At 43.0% G+C, this 18,213-nt stretch overlaps 2 protein-coding genes and 1 long non-coding RNA gene across 28 annotated transcripts; 2 read left to right on the top strand and 1 right to left on the bottom strand.

The window, feature by feature from the left end:
* The first annotated feature begins 881 nt into the window (after window positions 1-881).
* On the top strand, window positions 882-4,294 carry LOC123190094 (uncharacterized). Of its 13 annotated transcripts, none has more exons than XM_044602670.1 (5): window positions 882-1,708; window positions 1,797-1,911; window positions 2,050-2,107; window positions 2,290-2,388; window positions 3,892-4,294. In XM_044602670.1, the coding sequence occupies exons 1-5, from the start codon at window positions 1,601-1,603 to the stop codon at window positions 4,124-4,126; spliced, it is 615 nt and encodes a 204-aa protein (XP_044458605.1). In that variant the 5' UTR covers window positions 882-1,600; the 3' UTR covers window positions 4,127-4,294. The 13 variants fall into 13 exon arrangements, 2 of the variants coding, with proteins under 2 accessions (XP_044458605.1, XP_044458604.1); XR_006496176.1 differs by having other exon boundaries at window positions 886-1,708; window positions 1,791-1,911; window positions 2,031-2,107; window positions 2,306-2,388; XR_006496168.1 differs by having other exon boundaries at window positions 886-1,708; window positions 1,791-1,911; window positions 2,031-2,107.
* A 1,570-nt stretch (window positions 4,295-5,864) lies between these two features.
* On the top strand, window positions 5,865-8,358 carry LOC123190093 (polyubiquitin). Its single transcript, XM_044602668.1, has 2 exons — window positions 5,865-6,180; window positions 7,025-8,358. The coding sequence occupies exon 2, from the start codon at window positions 7,025-7,027 to the stop codon at window positions 8,168-8,170; it is 1,146 nt and encodes a 381-aa protein (XP_044458603.1). The 5' UTR covers window positions 5,865-6,180; the 3' UTR covers window positions 8,171-8,358.
* A 3,841-nt stretch (window positions 8,359-12,199) lies between these two features.
* On the bottom strand, window positions 12,200-17,891 carry LOC123190091 (uncharacterized). Of its 14 annotated transcripts, none has more exons than XR_006496163.1 (9): window positions 17,125-17,888; window positions 16,352-17,004; window positions 16,085-16,168; window positions 15,832-15,964; window positions 15,189-15,337; window positions 13,840-15,115; window positions 13,577-13,729; window positions 12,619-12,711; window positions 12,200-12,463 (listed from the first exon to the last, which is right to left on the bottom strand). It is a non-coding gene; the product is annotated as an uncharacterized lncRNA (long non-coding RNA). The 14 variants fall into 14 exon arrangements; XR_006496160.1 differs by having other exon boundaries at window positions 12,200-13,729; window positions 16,352-16,847; window positions 16,927-17,004; window positions 17,125-17,266; window positions 17,440-17,888; XR_006496157.1 differs by having other exon boundaries at window positions 12,619-13,729; window positions 17,125-17,891.
* Between the last annotated feature and the right edge of the window lie 322 nt (window positions 17,892-18,213).

The following is an 18,213-nucleotide window of genomic DNA, read 5'->3' as shown; positions in this document are numbered from 1 at the left end:
CCGATCCAAGCTCATCTGCTCCGTGTGGTACAAACCCCCTACCAGCTGCGAGAAATATTATGAATTCGGTAACAAGTTGCTAACACTGGCCCTTCTGAACAGATCTAGGGCATTCAAGAGTGAGGCATCAGTTACTGTATGCTTAGACGTTTAGTTACTCTGCTCATATTTCCATGGACACTCCAAAAAATAACATGCTTAAAGGACGAATAAACAGAGGATCATTAAAAGACAAAACGACTGTCTTAAGAAACTACTTTTTGTTGAACAAAACAACATTTTACAGTATATTAATGTAATAGTAGTACTATGAAACAGATCACGGGCACTGGAATATACAACAGCAGTGCATCACACAAGCAGACAATATATGGAATTCTAGCTTTACCAAAAAATTAAGCATGGCATCTACAGGTTACAAAAAAATGAGCATCTTCTCTGCATTTATAAAGCATTAGGATAGTGAAAGTATTACTCACTTTGATGGAATTCTAGCTTGTGATGATCTGACAGTGACAAATGTTGCAAATTGATTGAAAGCACTGTAATTCAACCAAAAATCTACTCTGAACAGTGCTTGCAAATTCAGTAACTTAAACCGAGGTACAAAAATTTGAGTGAATACTCCACTTTTTTCAGTGAGCAGTACTCCACTATTCAGTTTGATCTGGTATTAATCTTAGCTTGATCTTTTCATTATCTCTGAATTTCAAAATAGAGTCTACATACTGCAAAATTTGGCACTACATCCAGTTTGGCACTACATAAACCTCTAAATTCAGAGCACTACATCATCCAGTTTGGCACTACACGCAGCTCTAAATTCAGACTAAATCAAATCTGACATACTGGACTACATCAACTGCAGGATTCCACTCTAAATTCAGACTACATAAACAGCAACTACTTTTTTTGTGGGAATCAACAGCAACTACTTGACCAGGATTTGGAGTAGTGCATTGCAAATCGAACTTACTGCGAGTTCCTGGAGGAGGGGCAGGACGGGCTCCTCGTCGGGGTCGGCGCCGCTGCCGGTCGAGGAGGATGCGAGGGGCTTGGAGGAGTCGGAGGAGACGGCGAGCGGGGGACCCGGGCACCTTCCCCGCCATATGTGGGCAAGCAAGGGGCGGGAGTAGCCGGAGCACGAAGCCGCGGCGCGAGGGGCGAGGTCGGTGAAGAGAACGGCGACGGCACCGCAACGGGGGCGCGGGGGCGGCGGGGGTGGAGTCCGGCGGGGGTCGGGGCGGCGGCGTCGGGGCGGCGGCGTCATTAAAAAAAATCCCAGTCAACCTTCCACCGCCCCTCACACAGACTCTTCCCCATTCTTCGCTCACTCCCTCCTCCTAATCTCGCGATCCCCATCCACAGCCCGAGCTCTTTGGTGGCCGCCCCTCCCCTTCGTCAGTGATGCCGGCGGACGCGCATGCCCCTGCTCTGCCCTGCCCCTCCCCTTCATCAGCACCGCCGGCGGGCGCACAAGCCCCTGCTCTGCCCACCCCTTCTTCCTATTCGGTGACGCCGGTGCCCTCCCTCCTCTGGTGCGGAGGGGCGCTCGAGCTCGGCATGCTCACCGGCGACGTCGGGGCCTTCCCTCGTGGTGATGCACTCGCCCCCTCCTCCTGGCGATGGCGGGCCTCTCATGCTCGACATGGTCGCCAGCGACGCCGCGCCACGAACTTCCCTCCCCCCTGCTCGGGACGCCATGAAGGTCCGGTCCCATCTCTTCCTCCCCTCGATCCGGATGCTCTGCCCTCTGACCCCATCTTGATTTCCATGTTCGTTTCGGTCAGGACCAGGAGCAGTTGCTGCTCGCGACCTCCATCTTGATTAGGACGACCACGATGACCTCTGCGTGCTGTGCTGCTGCTCGGGACCCTCCCCCTGTGCTTCTCCTCGCTCGTCCTGGTCCAGGTTAGTCTCTCTGCCCCCGACGCTTGCTCGTCCCCGTCAAATCGGTGCATTCATTCTGCAGTCTGTATATTTCAGCTTGTATAGTTTGACATATGCATACTTTATTTTCAATTGTGAAGATTTTTTTTGTGATGCAAGTAATGGGGAAATATGAAAAACACATGATGTTGATTGCTTTGAGCCCTTGTATTAAAAGGTATACCCATCTCTTTGCAGTCTGCTCTTAATACACGCTTCCCTTGTTTCTTCAGAATGTTTCTTCGATTTTTTGTGTGCTTTCTTTTATACCTATTTATATACCGAAAGTTTACCTTTCTCTATAGAAATATAATTCTTGTATCCTTTTTCTTGCAAGTTAGTTAAGTAATGTACCCTTAGTGGCCGTGTTGGACAGGAGGGGCCAGAGAAGTGCTTCTGGTTGTTTGAAGAATGTGAGTCTGACATCATAGGTTACCATTTTATGAAGAAACCATCAAGGTGAGTTTGGCACTTATGTTTTATTATTATTGATGCTCATGTGTGGTCAGGGAACTTTCCAGTGACAAGATATATGCTAGTAATTTCAGCCAAATTTGCAATATCATGTTTGCTGTTGTGCTTTATTTGCAATATTTCATTTTTTGTGACAATGATTCCAGCCAGCTTAAATTTTGCTGGTAAAGCCAACTTCTATCTTGGGCGTATGTGTAATATAGTAGTAATAACACTCGGCATTAACAAGAAGCAAGCCTGCTAAAACATGAAACCATGTAATCCAAGTGTTCTTCAGTTTTCTTATTATAAATAACCAGTTGTATACCTAAATCAGATATAGTACTAAAACATAACCCATTCGCATCATTATCAGAACAGGGAAATCTGCTGGGATCATTGACAGAAGTGATGAAATATTGCAAATTCCAGCGATCATAAATTTGCACTTCTTCATTTCGGGACAATTGATATGACAATGCTCTTTTAGATAACACAAATAAACGACTCCGGCATACAGAGTTGGAGGTCAAATCGACACAATTCTTCTTTCATGCTTATTATGTGTGGCGTTCTGATAAAAACCTGCAAACAAAATAAGAGAAAATTGTTAGGCTCGGAAATAGTTATATAGATACAATAATAGAATAGTGCACCTGCCTCATCTATCCAAAACATCTCTATAGACAATGTTCTTGGTAATTTTCCCGGATTTATCGACCTCCTGGTTTGGCTTGGCCAAAATCCGTGTTGTCTCTCTCGACACTCCCCTTGACAATGCAACATCGAGCTAGCCATGTGAGAATACTGGCTTGGGAAGGTAAATACCGACGTGCATAATACGGTGTCTTTTAAGAATATCCTCTGCCTCTTCAATTCTTTAGGTCTGTTTAAATAAGTACTACAAGTTAGCAGACAAGCAACAGCAAAAACAGTAGCAGAAAGTAGGATCTGGTCGATGATAGTCACCCAATGATTGGTTGTTTCTTATATCCTCAAATGGGGTGCTTGGGCCTGTATAAACACATAGCGTGAGTCAGCACACAAGCAACAGCAGAAACAGTAGAAGAAAGTAGGAAGTGGTTGTTGATACTTACCCAATGGTTGGTCATTGCTTATATCTTGAAATGGGGTGCACGGCCCCGCACGATTTGGAGACGACGTACCGTCGCCTTCATGTGAACATTCATGTCATTAAATTATTAGAAGCATGTACTCCGTATATTGTAAGGAGATAAGCAGTTTTGTGTCGTCTGTGTAAGGGGATAAGCAGTTTTGTTTCGTGTGTGTAAGAAGATAAGCAGTATGTTCCACATAGAAATCGGTAATTAGAGATGTAAAATTAATCATTGTGCTGTAGACTGGCGTGATGTATCATTCCTGTGCCCTTGGTATGGTAGCCCGTGTTTGCAATTGCACGGCATCTGCATGTCTTACTTTTACGATGTTACCTTTTCTGTACGCCTAATGTTTGATTTTTTGTTCTGAAAACTGTAATGTTGAGTGCAGGGAAGAATTACACCTGGTCCGGGGTCCGTGCAGGGCGGGGGCGGCCGCACGGGTGTTGGGCGGGTTCGTGGGCACCGGCGATCTGGCGGACTTCTGGCACACTGCGAGGGGGCAGGGCAGCCTCCTGGGCGCCCGCTACGTCGATGGTGCATGGAGGCGGCTGCATGGTGGAGTGGCGCGAGGTGTTGGCGCGATGGCGACGGAAGGCAGAGAGGGCCCTGCGCGATTGGGCTAGGAGAATCAATAGTTGGAGGGAAGGCTTCCCTAGTCTTCTAGTGAAGCACGATCAGTCAATGGAAATTGCTAGATTCATGGGACTAACCCTGCGGTGGTGAATGGAGCGGCTGGTGTGCTGGGGGTAATTGTGGGGTACACTTAAGAAAGATCGTGTTGGATTGTTTAATAGCAGTGGAGAAGTGGAGATGGAGATGGATCAGTGAGCCATACGCCTCACTGACACGGCCTAAATGATCCATCTGATGGCGTGAGGGGTGCCTAACCGCAAGCGTTGTATCTCGCATTAAGCAAGGCAGAAGGAACCCTCACGTCGAATGCTACAGCAACGGGAGGGAGCGCACGAGGGTTTCGACCTAGGATTCGAACCTGCGTCCCCTCGATGGGGTAGTAGCGAAGCTAACCACTGGGTAAGCACCGTGTTCGTGTTGAATACTAGGGCACAACCTACTTATAAGAAAAACAGACGGGTTTTCATTATTTTTCCGGGCTTTTTGTTGTTTGTTTTCCTTTGTTTTTCATCGGGTTTTCTTCGTTTCTTTCTCCATTTTACCTTTTTTATTTTTCTCCATTTTCTTCTGTTTTCATCTTTTTTTTTCTTTTTAGTTTTCTTTTGTATCTTTTCTTTTTCTCTCCGTGTTTCATTATTTTTGCATTTGTTTCTTTGTTTTTATTTTTTTTATTTTTCTTTGGTTTATTCTTGTTTCTTTTTTGGTTTTTTTGTATATGTCACTAATATTTTTCTAATACACGTTTAGTATTTTTACAAAAAAATTTAACAATTTTTTTAATACTCCCTCCACTTCTTTTTAGTCTGCATATACGATTTGGTCAAAGTCAGACTTTGTAGAAAAAAATATTAACATCTACAATACTAAAGCTATATGGTATGAAAATAAATTCCATGATGCATCTAATAATATTAATTTCATATTGTGAATCTCGATATTTTTTTCCTATAAACTTAGTCAAAGTTTACTTTACCCAAATCTTATATGCAGACTAAAAAGAAACTGAGGGAGTATATGGTCAACATTTTTTATATACACATTTTAACAATTTTAAATGCTTGATAACATTTTTCATATACAATATCAACACTTTTTCAATACATGGTCAACATTTTTTCTATAGATTTTAAATTGCTTGATTAATAGTTTTCAGATAAAAAGATTACCTTTTTTAATGCATGGTAAAAAAATTTCTATACACATTTAAAACTATCCAAACACTTGATTAACATTATTCAAACACTTGTTCAACATTTTCTTAAATGCTTGATTAACACTTTTTATATATATGATCAAAACAATTCATCGCTTTTCAATACATGGTCAAAAAAAAATTTATACACATTTAACATTGTTAAAATGATTTATTAAAAAATTTCAAATATTTATTCAATATTTTTTTTCAAATGCTCTATTAGCATTTTTATATACATGATCATATTTTTTGATCATTTTTGAATACATTGCCAACATTTTCCTATACACATTTTAACATTTCCCACATGATTGATTAACATATTTCAAATACTTGTTTAAGGTTTTTTTTAAATGTTTGATTAACATTTTTATATAGATGATCAAGAATTTATGTCATTTTTTTAATACATGATCAACGATTTATATATACACATTCTACATTTTTCAGATAATTGTTCAACATTTTTGAAAAGTTTTTTGTGCAGAGTTCTTTTTAAAGTGTATAAACAAAATTACAAAAAAAAAGCAAAAAATGAAAACAGAAAACAGAAAAAGAGGCTGTGCCTGCCCCGCGAGGTAGACGACCGTCCTCTCTCGAACCCTCCCGCGCCCGTCGGATACTTCGTGGGGATCGCGTGGCGGAGACGAGCACCACACGTACGCGCCCAACGGACAGAACCGTCACGGCACGGGATTCCTAATCCTTCTCCACCCAGCATAAATAAATACTGCCCCCCTCCCTCCAATCCTCACCGCAGCTCCCAGGAACGGAACCAACGAATCCCCAGCCAATCTCGTCTCCGATCGACCCCAGGCTCGTCGAATCCTCCTCCCCCGCCGCCTCAAGGTACGGCGTTTGCTTCCCCTCTCCCCGTATCGTCTAGATCCGCGTTGATTAGATGGTTGGAGGTGAAGTATTGTGGAAATTTCGTCGGTTTTTGCTCCGATCTGATGCTGCGCGAACGATTCTTGTTGTCCGATCTATTCGCGCGTGTTAGGTCTGCGAAGCTCTGGCGAATTCTTAGGGATTTTTGCGTGTAGATTGATAGATTGAAGGGGCAGATCTGTTCGTGCTCTCGGTCAATTAATTCCTTATTAAGCCGTGTAGGCTCGTATGCATGATTTGTCTACTAGTTCGTCTGCTCCTGCGTGAAAGATTCGCATAACTCTTTATGATTGAATTAAGTGGTAGCCGCATAATCTGCCTGATCTGTAGCTCGTTATCATATTTCTTGTTCTAACGAGATAGTCCTAACCTAGGTCTAGGATTGTTAATTGATTTTCCTCTGAAAAAGCTAGGCTTCTTCCTTTGCTTGATATATGACAGCTATGTGGAATCCTTGACATAATTGATCTGCACGCACGTACCGTCTGTTAGGTGCTCTTCAATGAAGAAAATATACTGCTGTCGTTTGTTTATTATCTACCGTCTGTAGTTTGATTTTTCTTGGAAAAAGATGAGCTAAATAATGTCTGACAGCTACGTGGAATCATAATTTTCGTTTTTTTGTGGTCATGAGCATGCACCTACCGTATGTTAGTTTCTCTTAAGTGAAAAAAAATGTTTCTCCTGTTTGTTTAATCTCTACGGCATGATATAGAAGCTTATCTATGTTTTAGTAATTGTCATATTAGTTTGCTTGGTCTGCTTCTTGACCCTAACCATTCTGTTTTGGGATTCTTCTCTGCAGATGCAGATCTTTGTGAAGACCCTCACCGGCAAGACCATCACCCTCGAGGTTGAGAGCTCCGACACCATCGACAACGTCAAGGCCAAGATCCAGGACAAGGAGGGCATTCCCCCGGACCAGCAGCGCCTTATCTTTGCTGGCAAGCAGCTGGAGGATGGCCGCACCCTTGCTGACTACAACATCCAGAAGGAGTCCACCCTCCACCTTGTCCTGCGGCTGCGTGGTGGCATGCAGATCTTCGTCAAGACCCTCACTGGCAAGACCATCACCCTTGAGGTTGAGAGCTCCGACACCATTGACAACGTCAAGGCCAAGATCCAGGACAAGGAGGGCATTCCTCCGGACCAGCAGCGCCTCATCTTTGCTGGCAAGCAGCTGGAGGATGGTCGCACCCTCGCTGACTACAACATCCAGAAGGAGTCCACCCTCCACCTTGTCCTGCGTCTGCGTGGTGGCATGCAGATCTTCGTGAAGACCCTCACCGGCAAGACCGTCACACTTGAGGTGGAGTCGTCTGACACCATTGACAATGTCAAGGCCAAGATCCAGGACAAGGAGGGCATTCCCCCGGACCAGCAGCGCCTTATCTTTGCTGGCAAGCAGCTGGAGGATGGCCGTACCCTTGCTGACTACAACATCCAGAAGGAGTCCACCCTTCACCTTGTCCTCCGCCTTCGGGGAGGCATGCAGATCTTCGTCAAGACCCTCACCGGCAAGACCATCACGCTTGAGGTGGAGTCTTCTGACACCATCGACAACGTCAAGGCCAAGATCCAGGACAAGGAGGGCATTCCCCCGGACCAGCAGCGCCTTATCTTCGCAGGCAAGCAGCTGGAGGATGGCCGCACCCTCGCGGACTACAACATCCAGAAGGAGTCCACCCTCCACCTTGTCCTGCGTCTGCGTGGTGGCATGCAGATCTTCGTGAAGACCCTCACCGGCAAGACCATCACACTTGAGGTGGAGTCGTCTGACACCATTGACAATGTCAAGGCCAAGATCCAGGACAAGGAGGGCATTCCCCCGGACCAGCAGCGCCTGATCTTCGCCGGCAAGCAGCTGGAGGATGGCCGCACCCTTGCGGACTACAACATTCAGAAGGAGTCCACCCTCCACCTTGTGCTCCGCCTCCGTGGTGGTCAGTAATTGCCCTGGCGTTGGACCTGCTGGTTTATGCTTGGTCGTTCGTTGTGTCCGTTTCATTTGAACTGTTTCATTGTTCGCATCAGTCCTATGTTGGTTTAATGAACTATCGAGTCACTGTTACGTGTTTGGTTTACGAAGTTGCTGGTACAGTAACATCTAAGTAATGAATAAATGAACTTTCGGGTAAATCTTGTGCTTGAGTTGCTTGTTTGGCAATGATCTTACTATTCCTTCTCTGATTTCATTTATGTTCATTGCTTGCGCTTGAATTGCTTGGCTGCTTGCTTGATCCTACTTGTTAGCTGTACGATTTGGATGATGCAATTTATTCCTAAACCTGGATACTGCTGCCGATTATTTCTTGAAATCCTTCTGGATCTATTTTGTGGCATCCCTGCTGTGTTAATTGTGTAACCTTCCAATTTTTGCAGCGTGTCTGGTAAAGAATTAAACTTCTGACGTACTGCATCGAGATTATTCTCATTCAAAATTCGAATTGTTGTTATTGCATCCGTTGATACTAAACAATAGGCCGCTCCCAAATACAACCAAACTTTTCAAATAAATATGCATTGCAAATTGCTCATGCTATTTGATTTTATTTTCAATCAAATGCAACTGGCAGAATTAGCTTAACTGGGCTATAATCTAGCAGACTTAGAAGTATACAGCCAGTGAGAATAAATGTCCCAACTCTAAGCGCAAACAAAAGGGGATGATGATGCAGCATGAGAAAATACAAATCGGAATTGCACATTGGAATCGCAACTTGAACACCTGTATTTGAGTTCTGAAAATTCATTTTGCAGAGGGGTCCAAACCGTGTACTCTTTTAAGACATGGATAGCAAGAAAGAAGACTAATGGGAGATGATTGAGTTCAGGGCCGGCCCTGTGTTTTGGGAGGCTCTAGGCGAAGTCGACGACATGGGGCCCTATGTCCTAAGACTATATATATGTATGTGTATGAGTGATTTATATATAACTCATTAAGACTAATTTTCAATCACACATTTTTGGTTTAAAATTTGACTACAATAATTCAAATGACTCCATCGAGAACAATAATAACCAAATCTGAACTGACTCCATCAACAACAATAATACAAAAAAGACCACAAAATGAAACTAACATGACATGATTACCTCAAATAAGAACCAAACTAGACTGACTCCATCGACAACAATAATACTCCAGTGCTTCAAAAAAGTTTCTTCGGGCATTTCTTGATGCAAAGTCATTAAGGGCACAATCAAGACCAACATTGTTCAAGATATCCTTCAGTGGTAGGATTTTCAGATCACTTTCTTTCTTTTTTCTCCTTTTTTCAGCACCCGACAATTGCTTCTTCTGAGGTAACATGGCAGGCTAATGTCCTAAAATCATGAAGAAAAGAATTAGGAATTTATACACGGGATGATTGAAACCCTAGACATGTACATAAAATGACAAAAAATTGATAGATTGTATTAGAAAATTTTGAAACTTCATGCATAGGAGGATGAATCATGTTTGTATAGTTGAATACGTACATACTAAATAAAGAATAAAATAAACTACTAAAATTGTCAAATTAGGGTTGGGAGAGATGGACAGGAACCGAGGAACATGGATCGAAACGTTCAAAAGTAGAATTGAATTGCAGAATTTCAGGGATTATGGACAGCCGGACAGTGTTGCAGACTTCAGATTGTTTGCACTCGGTCAAGTAGCCAGATGTATAGGTATTGCCGCGCTGCCGCCTTGCCGGATGCCGGATGGCCGGACTGCGGATGGTGCGTGCAGCTCCAGCGGCGGGCCAGCGGCCGAGGCGAGGGCGACGCGGCAAGGCGCCGAAGCGAGGAGGCCGACGAAGGTCGATGAACCTACGAAGGAAAACGGGCAGTCTTGGCGTCTTGCCTGGCAACTAGCGGCGTCTGACGCTTCGCGTTGGCTAATCGACCGTGATAGCTAGCTAGCTATCTGATGGGCCTAGCCCGTATAATTTCTTTTCTTTCGTATTCCTTTTACCTATTTTTTGCTAGGCTATAGTATATATGTATACTCTATCATGGGCCCCCTTCTCGTCTGGGCCCTGGGCCGCCGCCCCACCGCCCATACCCCAGGGCCGGCCCTGATTGAGTTGAGCTCATACCTGAAGCGGGAATGCCAACTATCATGGCCTTGTTTTGAAATCTAACAAGTGTATGGATGTTCAGAGGGATTTGATACAGCAGACGTCTAGAAGAAAACACGAACCATTGTCCTATTCATAAATTTTCATGAATGCGGGATCGATCAAATTCAGTTTGCATGAACATTTCAAAATGCAGTTTTTGATGTTCTAAGTTATTTTCTAGAGAAGAAATCAGCTGAGATGGATCACGAACCAAATCAAAGATCAGGTGTTGACCTGCTCGATCTAGATCGTCGGCTCACGCCTTTGCTCGATCGAGAGATCGAGGGGGGTGGGGGGGGGGGAGACAGGTACCGACGCTGGAAGGTTCGTCTTCGACAGCAGCCCCACCCGGTCATTCTTCTACCACTTCTTCGCCGCACAACCCTCGCTGCTTCGTGCACCATTGACATCAAGCGTACGATGGGAGTACAAGAACAAGCGGCGTCTGCGGGGACGGAATGCGGCAGGCGGCAACCCGCGCGGAGGAGCGACCGGAGTTGGTTGCATGGGAGGGATATTCAATTGATTAGTGAGATGCATGTGCGCTCAATATGGTTGATGGCTTGGTGCTTAACATTGGGATGTTTTCGACCATCACATAGTGTGGATAGACGGTCGAGATTGTTTGGATCTGCCATCACTCGTACTTTCAACACACATGTATAACATAAGTGAAAAATAAACTTTACCTCTTATTTGATTAGTGGCTTCTCCGTGTTTCGGAGTCGAATATGTCAAAGAGACGGAGAAGATGTACCTAGCATGCGGAAAGCTTTGTTGCTTGGCTCCAGCCGTGCCATCTTATTCCAGTTGATTTATGCTTAGTAATGTCATCTTTTTTTGAAAGATTGTGCCTACATATGCTTAGTACTTTCTCCGGTCCTTTTTAGTTCGCTGGCTTAAAGTCAAGCCTCGTAAAGTTTGACCAACTTTATAGAAAAAAATACCAACATTCATAATATGAAATCAATATCAGTAAATGTGTCATGAATTAAAATTTTATATTATATAACTTTAGTATGGTAGATGTTGACATTTTTTTATATAAATATGGTCAAACTTTATGAAGTTTGACTTCAGACAATTCTTATATGCAGAGTAAAAAGGACTGTGGGGAGTAATTTTTTGAGGCATTTATTGTGCTTAGTGATTTTAACAACTCAGAAAAGATAAAATTAAATTGACGGGCTGTTGTAGGACAGCTTCAGCTTTTGCATTGCTGTCCACCAAAAGGCAAAAGGCCTGCAAGGAGGCCTAGCACCCGGCCGGCCTGGCCAACGATTTGACGTGAACGCGGGCCAATATCAAAGCTGCAAACCTGAGCTTGTGACCAGCCTTTTTCAAAAGGTAATTTAGGATTATTATTTAACACTAGTAAATGTGCACGTGCAACACACGTATCATTAAGAAGTTATGGTTCGCTCTTTTCTAACCTCTCATTCTAAGGGGGTAAGAGCATCTACAACCAGACTGAACAAATATGACCCGCCCCTATATATCCACTGGCACATCTGTGCAGTTTTCGGAAGTGTTTGTTTTTGTCCATCCACGCGGCCATGCCCCAAATTGTCATTCACATGCATATGATTGGTTAGGATGAAGAAAGAGAGAAAAGAAAGAATGGAGAAAGAAATAAAGTGGTCTGGGGTGGACCGCATTCAATGAAGCGGACTGCCTAGACACCCACATTTCTTTCCCATATATGAATTGAACAGCCAAAACTTATGATGAAGTAGGGGGGTCCAATTGGGTGGCCTTTTTTCTTTCTCTCGTGTTTGGATTGTCCATCCGAATAAATGGGGACAAAGTAACAGGGGTTCAATTCTAGATGGTCTATTATCGACAACATACAATTCTTGACACGTTTTACCTTCCGATGGACACAACAATCTATTGATCACCATTAAAAGAGTGTAAGATGTTAGTTACAACCATCTAACTACAAGATTGGGGTATTCACCTAACCAATTCTACGAACACCTAAACTCTCACCAACGTCGTTAGTTCATGCACAAATTTATTGCTCACTCCCTCACACACACAACTTCATTTAAAATAAAACCAGGTGACCGAGTCTTCAGATGGTTAATCTCTTCGGAGACGTTCCAGATGCAGCATATTGAGAACATCTTGGCCTATATGATAATGAAGAAAAAAATAAATTTCATAAGAAGTATGTTAGTAACCTTAAGATAAATATGAATTACCCCCTCCATCCAACAATATTAGATAAATTTTCAAGCTAACATAGCTTGAAAAACGTTCTTATATTATGGGACAGAGGGAGTACCTTTAAAGAATAACTTTGAAACCATAATTCTCTGATTTAAAACCACAATCACCCACACTTATGTCTTTTCAAGCAGTACTACAGTGATACTTTCTGCCAAGCGAAACATCAAAACAGCTAAGAAATATCAAGATAGCTTACAAACAGAAAGAGTTAATTAGTACTCCCTCTGTAAGGAAATATAAGAGTGTTTAGATCACTACTAATGATCAAAACGCTCTTATATTTCTTTACAGAGGGAGTATTGTCATATTATACTCGAGAAAATAGCATTCTTTCAATATCCAAAATTAGAAATCATCCATGATTTAGTATGATTGACACATTTATTGGGGATGTGACATGCCATCTGCTCTCTGATGTCCCATAACATTACTAAAACAAAGAGATTGTTTGCATATAGATCACTGCATTTCTGCTAAAAAATAATTGCTAAAACTTGACTTTAAAATGCAATGCTCGAATGTATCCATTGTGAAAAAAATCAATAATGGGAAAATGGGAGTCGCATACCAGCCCAGACCGCAATAGTTTCAGCTTGGGATCTTGTTGCTAATTGAAGTGGATTAATATATGGTAAATTGAATTAAAATGGAGTAAATGTGTCTCATAAATGCAATAAATCTTTGCAAAAATGAATGATGATGGAGATTCAGGATAAAAATGCAATGCGGCTCAGACGAAAATTTGGGATGAATTGCTTTCAGAAAAACAGAATATGTCTAAATTAGTGCACGACCGATGACAGAGAAATTATTGATCAAAGTATCATGCACTAATAATTGTGTTCATGTTGCATTGTTGGTTCACATGTCAGCATTAAGTATCTAAACATGAGCTTCTTATACTTAAAAAATCTATCTATATGAATAAGTATACTGAGTGTCTGACATGCTAAAAAAGGAGGATGGTAGAAGCTGCAACACATGAATGGAGATAATCCACTGTTTATACTTACCTAGCAACATGGCGTCTTAGTAGACAATACTCAGGTAAGAACCAGATTGTTATGGCAGGAGACGCCTCACGAATTGCTTCAGAACCAAGGATGGCGACACTACTAATTGATCCATTGTCGATCTGGTTCACTAGCTGCCACTTCACATAGTAGCTGCAGTTGAACTTACAAATTAGTAAACGTTAAACTGACAAACAAGAAGTATATCCAGCTACTTCTTGAAACTCATACCATTTCTATTACAATTTGTAAAAATGCCTAACCTGCAAATGGTAATTGGCATGCTTTGGCAATCACCCGGGAGCATCCTCCACATGCAAATGGTAAGTAGCAAAGCGTTGCAATGAACATGTAGTTCCCACCTTCTTCCACTGTCTCCACTCTCCAGTGGTTACTGCACTCTCTTCTCTCGACAGTTGCATATCCTTTTTCATGTCTATAAGAAACATAGAGTTTGATGGACAAAATATTTTATGAAACTTATAAAAGTCAAAAGCATCTACAAATGAAAATCAAGTACGTTTACTATTTATCTCTTCTATCATCATTGCTGGATATACAGTTAATGTAATGGAGCAAATGCAAGGAGGAACATATTGATCAGGTTGATGGCAGTATACTTAAACACTGTCTCCAACTTCCTCTTAAGTTTTTCTAATTCCCTCCGCAGATTCAGAAATCACAAGTCACCTCAGTTTTCTGTTCATAACAAACGGTGGAACTGCACGTAGATGGCCAAAACCAGGATTTCAAGTATTTGTCGAGCTCCACATTCTGGGTCTCCGGCGCGTGAAAAAAAATTGTGGGTCGATGCATGTCTGCCGTGCGCAAAGAAACAGCGGCGGCAATGCTTCAGTCTTTGACGTGAGGAGACAGCGGGGCAGCACTTGCTTGCGACGGCAGCAGCCTTTGCTGTTGTGGGTGGAGGAACATCTGCGACAGGGGGTAATAGTCTCAGTGTGCATCTGTTGTTCTTTGATTCTCAAAGCAGGACACAATGCTAGTAAATAAAAACACTAAAAACATAAAGAGCTATGGCATTGTATATTTTGTATATCTGGAGATCAAAACATCAAACTTCCTTGAAAGCACGAGGAAATTTTTTCATTGAACAACATAAATAGTACTGTTCAATTTTTCCCGAGAGAAGTACCATGTGAGTCTCGAACTGGTCTATAGATATCATATTGTCCTACCTGGCTACGATGTCAAGTTATATCTTCTTATTTTTTTGACAGTTACATGACTTCTTTTCCATAACACTCCACATTACATGGGGATGATGCGTATTGAAATTCCTTCTTTCCAGAAAATGAAAACACATACACTGCTAAAATATATGGTATATGATATATAATATGCAGGAGAGAGTGTAACACTTACATACCAGTGAAAAAGGCCATGTCTAATGATAACATCTGCAAGATTAGAATTAGCCTAGCCCATAAGTTGAAAGAGCTTCTTACTTTTCATTGTGAAGTCCCCAGTCTTCTCCATGATACGATTGATTTCAGTAAACTCCTCAACCATATCATCGACCTATTAAAGTAGTGTCTTAGAACTTGAAACCTTGCAACAACTATAGTTTGTTCACTTTGCTCAATCACAGTACCTGCCGTATGCAATAATCAAGAGCGATGCTTTGACCAGGAACACTTGAAATGATCCGAATTCCATCCGTATCTAAACTTTTAAGAACTATATAATCAAGACATCCTTTCATCCAAGTTGTCTGGGATGGCTTCTCAACTACTGCATAATCTGGAAATTGTGAAATAAATGTCATCATGTGAGAATATAATACAGGTTCAGTGTTATAAAAGTGGATTAGGCGCTAGGTGCCATATGACTGGGTGCCTATATACTTATGCTGTTATGCATGGACTGCCACTCACATAACCCACCGCGCCTTGTACAACATCGCACATATTTCACGGTAAATTTTAAGAAGTACAAACAATTAAGAATGCTAGTATCCAGAAGCCATATAAAGGTTCGGCCAAACACAAATTAAATTCAGAGCAATTCTCTTGATCCTCAAAAATGGTCTTTATCAAATATCAGCAATCATTATCATAAAAAAATGGATAGATCGTGCACATACATGGAAATGAAAGAAGAAAGATAGGTACAAATCAATGAGGAAAACTACACTATTTAGTAGATTACACAACAACCGGCCAGCTCGTGAATAGCATGGACATACCAGCAGTTTTCTACAATAATGGACCAGCTCGCGAATAGAATAGACATACCCGTCTTTCCTCATCTCCAGAAGCCATCCCAAAAGCATGGTTCCTGATTATATACATTGAAGAGCACAGCAGAACCATATTGGAAGAGAACCACATAGTGACAGCAAAATATGTCGTTCTTCCCTCCAACGCCCTACAAAAACGTGAAATAAATGAGGTTACATGATGTACATACAACATGTTCAACAAACGACCAAACATAAATATAATTGTTGACCCTCAAAATATGTGGTGCTACACTGAAATTACTTACCATGATCTCTGGAGGGAATTCAGAGTAGCAGAGCGCAATGTAGTTTAGCGATCAGGTGGATGGATTTACCAAGTCGCTCCCATGCTGTAAAAGATTGGATAAAGAAAATCAAACAAGGGTCGTTTTTCATTCCTCATCACCAAATCACCATGGCCTCCCACGACAATGTTAGATGAGAGATTGAAAAAACACAGTAGCCCACAAGGTCTTTCTTGCAGAACTATCCTCAAACACCCAGCATACAACCACCTATGCGTTCTAACTCACCTGATGGAGAGGAAGTAGGCCTTGACGGGGATGTAGCGCACTAAGCCTTCTTCCTCCTCTTCCTCCTGTCGAGCCGCGGGGCCCGGAGCCGCCTCTGCCCCCTCCCGGATCCAGACCCAGTAGACCGAACTCCCAAGGTGAGAGTCGCGGGCATCATTGGGGGCGGTTGCAGCGACCGCCACCACCGAGGCCTTGTGTGGAATTTCTCTTCTTCCTCTGCTGTAAAAAAATATGCAGATGATCGATCTGTCGAGGGCGGCGGAGAGAGGCGCACGTCAAGGGCAGCGGAGAGAGGGACCGAGAGTGCGATGGGCGCTGGGCTTGCGTGGAGGCGATAGGGCTCGGCGGAGGGGACTGCGAGGCAACACTTAGGATGGAATCGTTCCGTAAATCATGGACGCGGAACTGCGGGACACGGATCTGCGGGACGCGGTGCGCCAGAACGGTGGCAGACGATGGCGTCTGCCTGGCAGAACATTAGATCTGAATCGTTGATCTGGATAATAAACCATTGACATAATATAAATAGTCGGATCTGTTTAAATTGATTTGATCGGACAGTCGTAATTATATACATTGAAGAGCACAGCAGAACTATATTGGAAGAGAACCACATAGTGACAGCAAAATATGTCGTTCTTCCCTCCAACGCCCTACAAAAACGTGAAATAAATGAGGTTACATGATATACATACAACATGTTCAACAAACGACCAGACATAAATATAATTGTTGGCCTTCAAAATATATGGTGCTACACTGAAATTACTTACCATGATCTCTGGAGGGAATTCAGAGTAGCAAATCGCAATGTAGTTTAGCGACCAGGTGGATGGGAATTCAGAATAGCAAAGCGCAATGTAGTTTAGCGACCAGGTGGATGGATTTACCAAGTCGCTCCTATGCTGTAAAAGACTGGATAAAGAAAATCAAACAAGGGTCGTTTTTCATTCCTCATCACCAAATCACCATGGCCTCCCACGACAATGTTAGATGAGAGATTGAAAAAACACAGTAGCCCACAAGGTCTTTCTTGCAGAACTATCCTCAAACACCCAGCATACAACCACCTATGCGTTCTAACTCACCTGATGGAGAGGAAGTAGGCCTTGACGGGGATGTAGCGCACTAAGCCTTCTTCCTCCTGTCGAGCCGCGGGGCCCGGAGCCGCCTCTGCCCCCGCCCGGATCCAGACCCAGTAGACCGAACTCCCAAGGCGAGAGTCGCGGGCATCATTGGGGGCGGTTGCAGCGACAGCCACCACCGAGGCCTTGTGTGGAATTTCTCTTCTTCCTCTGCTGTAAAAAAATATGCAGATGATCGATTTGTCGAGGGCGGCGGAGAAAGGCGCACGTCAAGGGCAGCGGAGAGAGGGACCGAGAGTGCGACGGGCGCTGGGCTTGCGTGGAGGCGATAGGGCTCGGCAGAGGGGACTGCGAGGCAACGCTTAGGATGGAATCGTTCCGTAAATCATGGACGCGGAACTGCGGGACACGGATCTGCGGGACGCGGTGCGCCAGGACGGTGGCAGACGATGGCGTCTGCCTGGCAGAACATTAGATCTGAATCGTTGATCTGAATGATAAACCATTGGCGTAATATAAACAGTCAGATCTGTTTAAGTTGATTTGATCGGACAGTCGTGATTATCCCGTGTACAGTTTGTTGTGTGGTTTTAGAGGAATTCATGTTTGCTCTTTTAATAATAGTATAGATAACATAATTGTCTCAAAAAAAACTTAACATAACATGATTCCTTTAAAAAATCTTAACATGAAGTCCACACGATATTGTCAACCAAAATACATCCGTGCCAAATCAGTGCAAGTCGCAACTGTTGGTGTTTTCAAAGTTTCGTTTTG

The sequence above is a fragment of the Triticum aestivum genome, chromosome 2A (assembly GCF_018294505.1).
Source record: "Triticum aestivum cultivar Chinese Spring chromosome 2A, IWGSC CS RefSeq v2.1, whole genome shotgun sequence".
Classification (NCBI taxonomy): domain Eukaryota; kingdom Viridiplantae; phylum Streptophyta; class Magnoliopsida; order Poales; family Poaceae; genus Triticum; species Triticum aestivum.
Note: the sequence above shows the minus strand (reverse complement) of the source record. Positions and strands in the feature narration are given on the sequence as shown.

Bases quoted from the DNA above. Each gene is read 5' to 3' on its own strand.
- LOC123190094 (XM_044602669.1), top strand. From the start codon at position 1,601: ATGCACTCGCCCCCTCCTCCTGGCGATGGCGGGCCTCTCATGCTCGAC. The intron at 2,108-2,289 runs GTATACCCATCT...ATGTACCCTTAG, and splicing joins TTGAGCCCTTGTATTAAAAG to TGGCCGTGTTGGACAGGAGG. The intron at 2,389-3,891 runs GTGAGTTTGGCA...TGTTGAGTGCAG, and splicing joins TTTATGAAGAAACCATCAAG to GGAAGAATTACACCTGGTCC.
- LOC123190093 (XM_044602668.1), top strand. From the start codon at position 7,025: ATGCAGATCTTTGTGAAGACCCTCACCGGCAAGACCATCACCCTCGAG.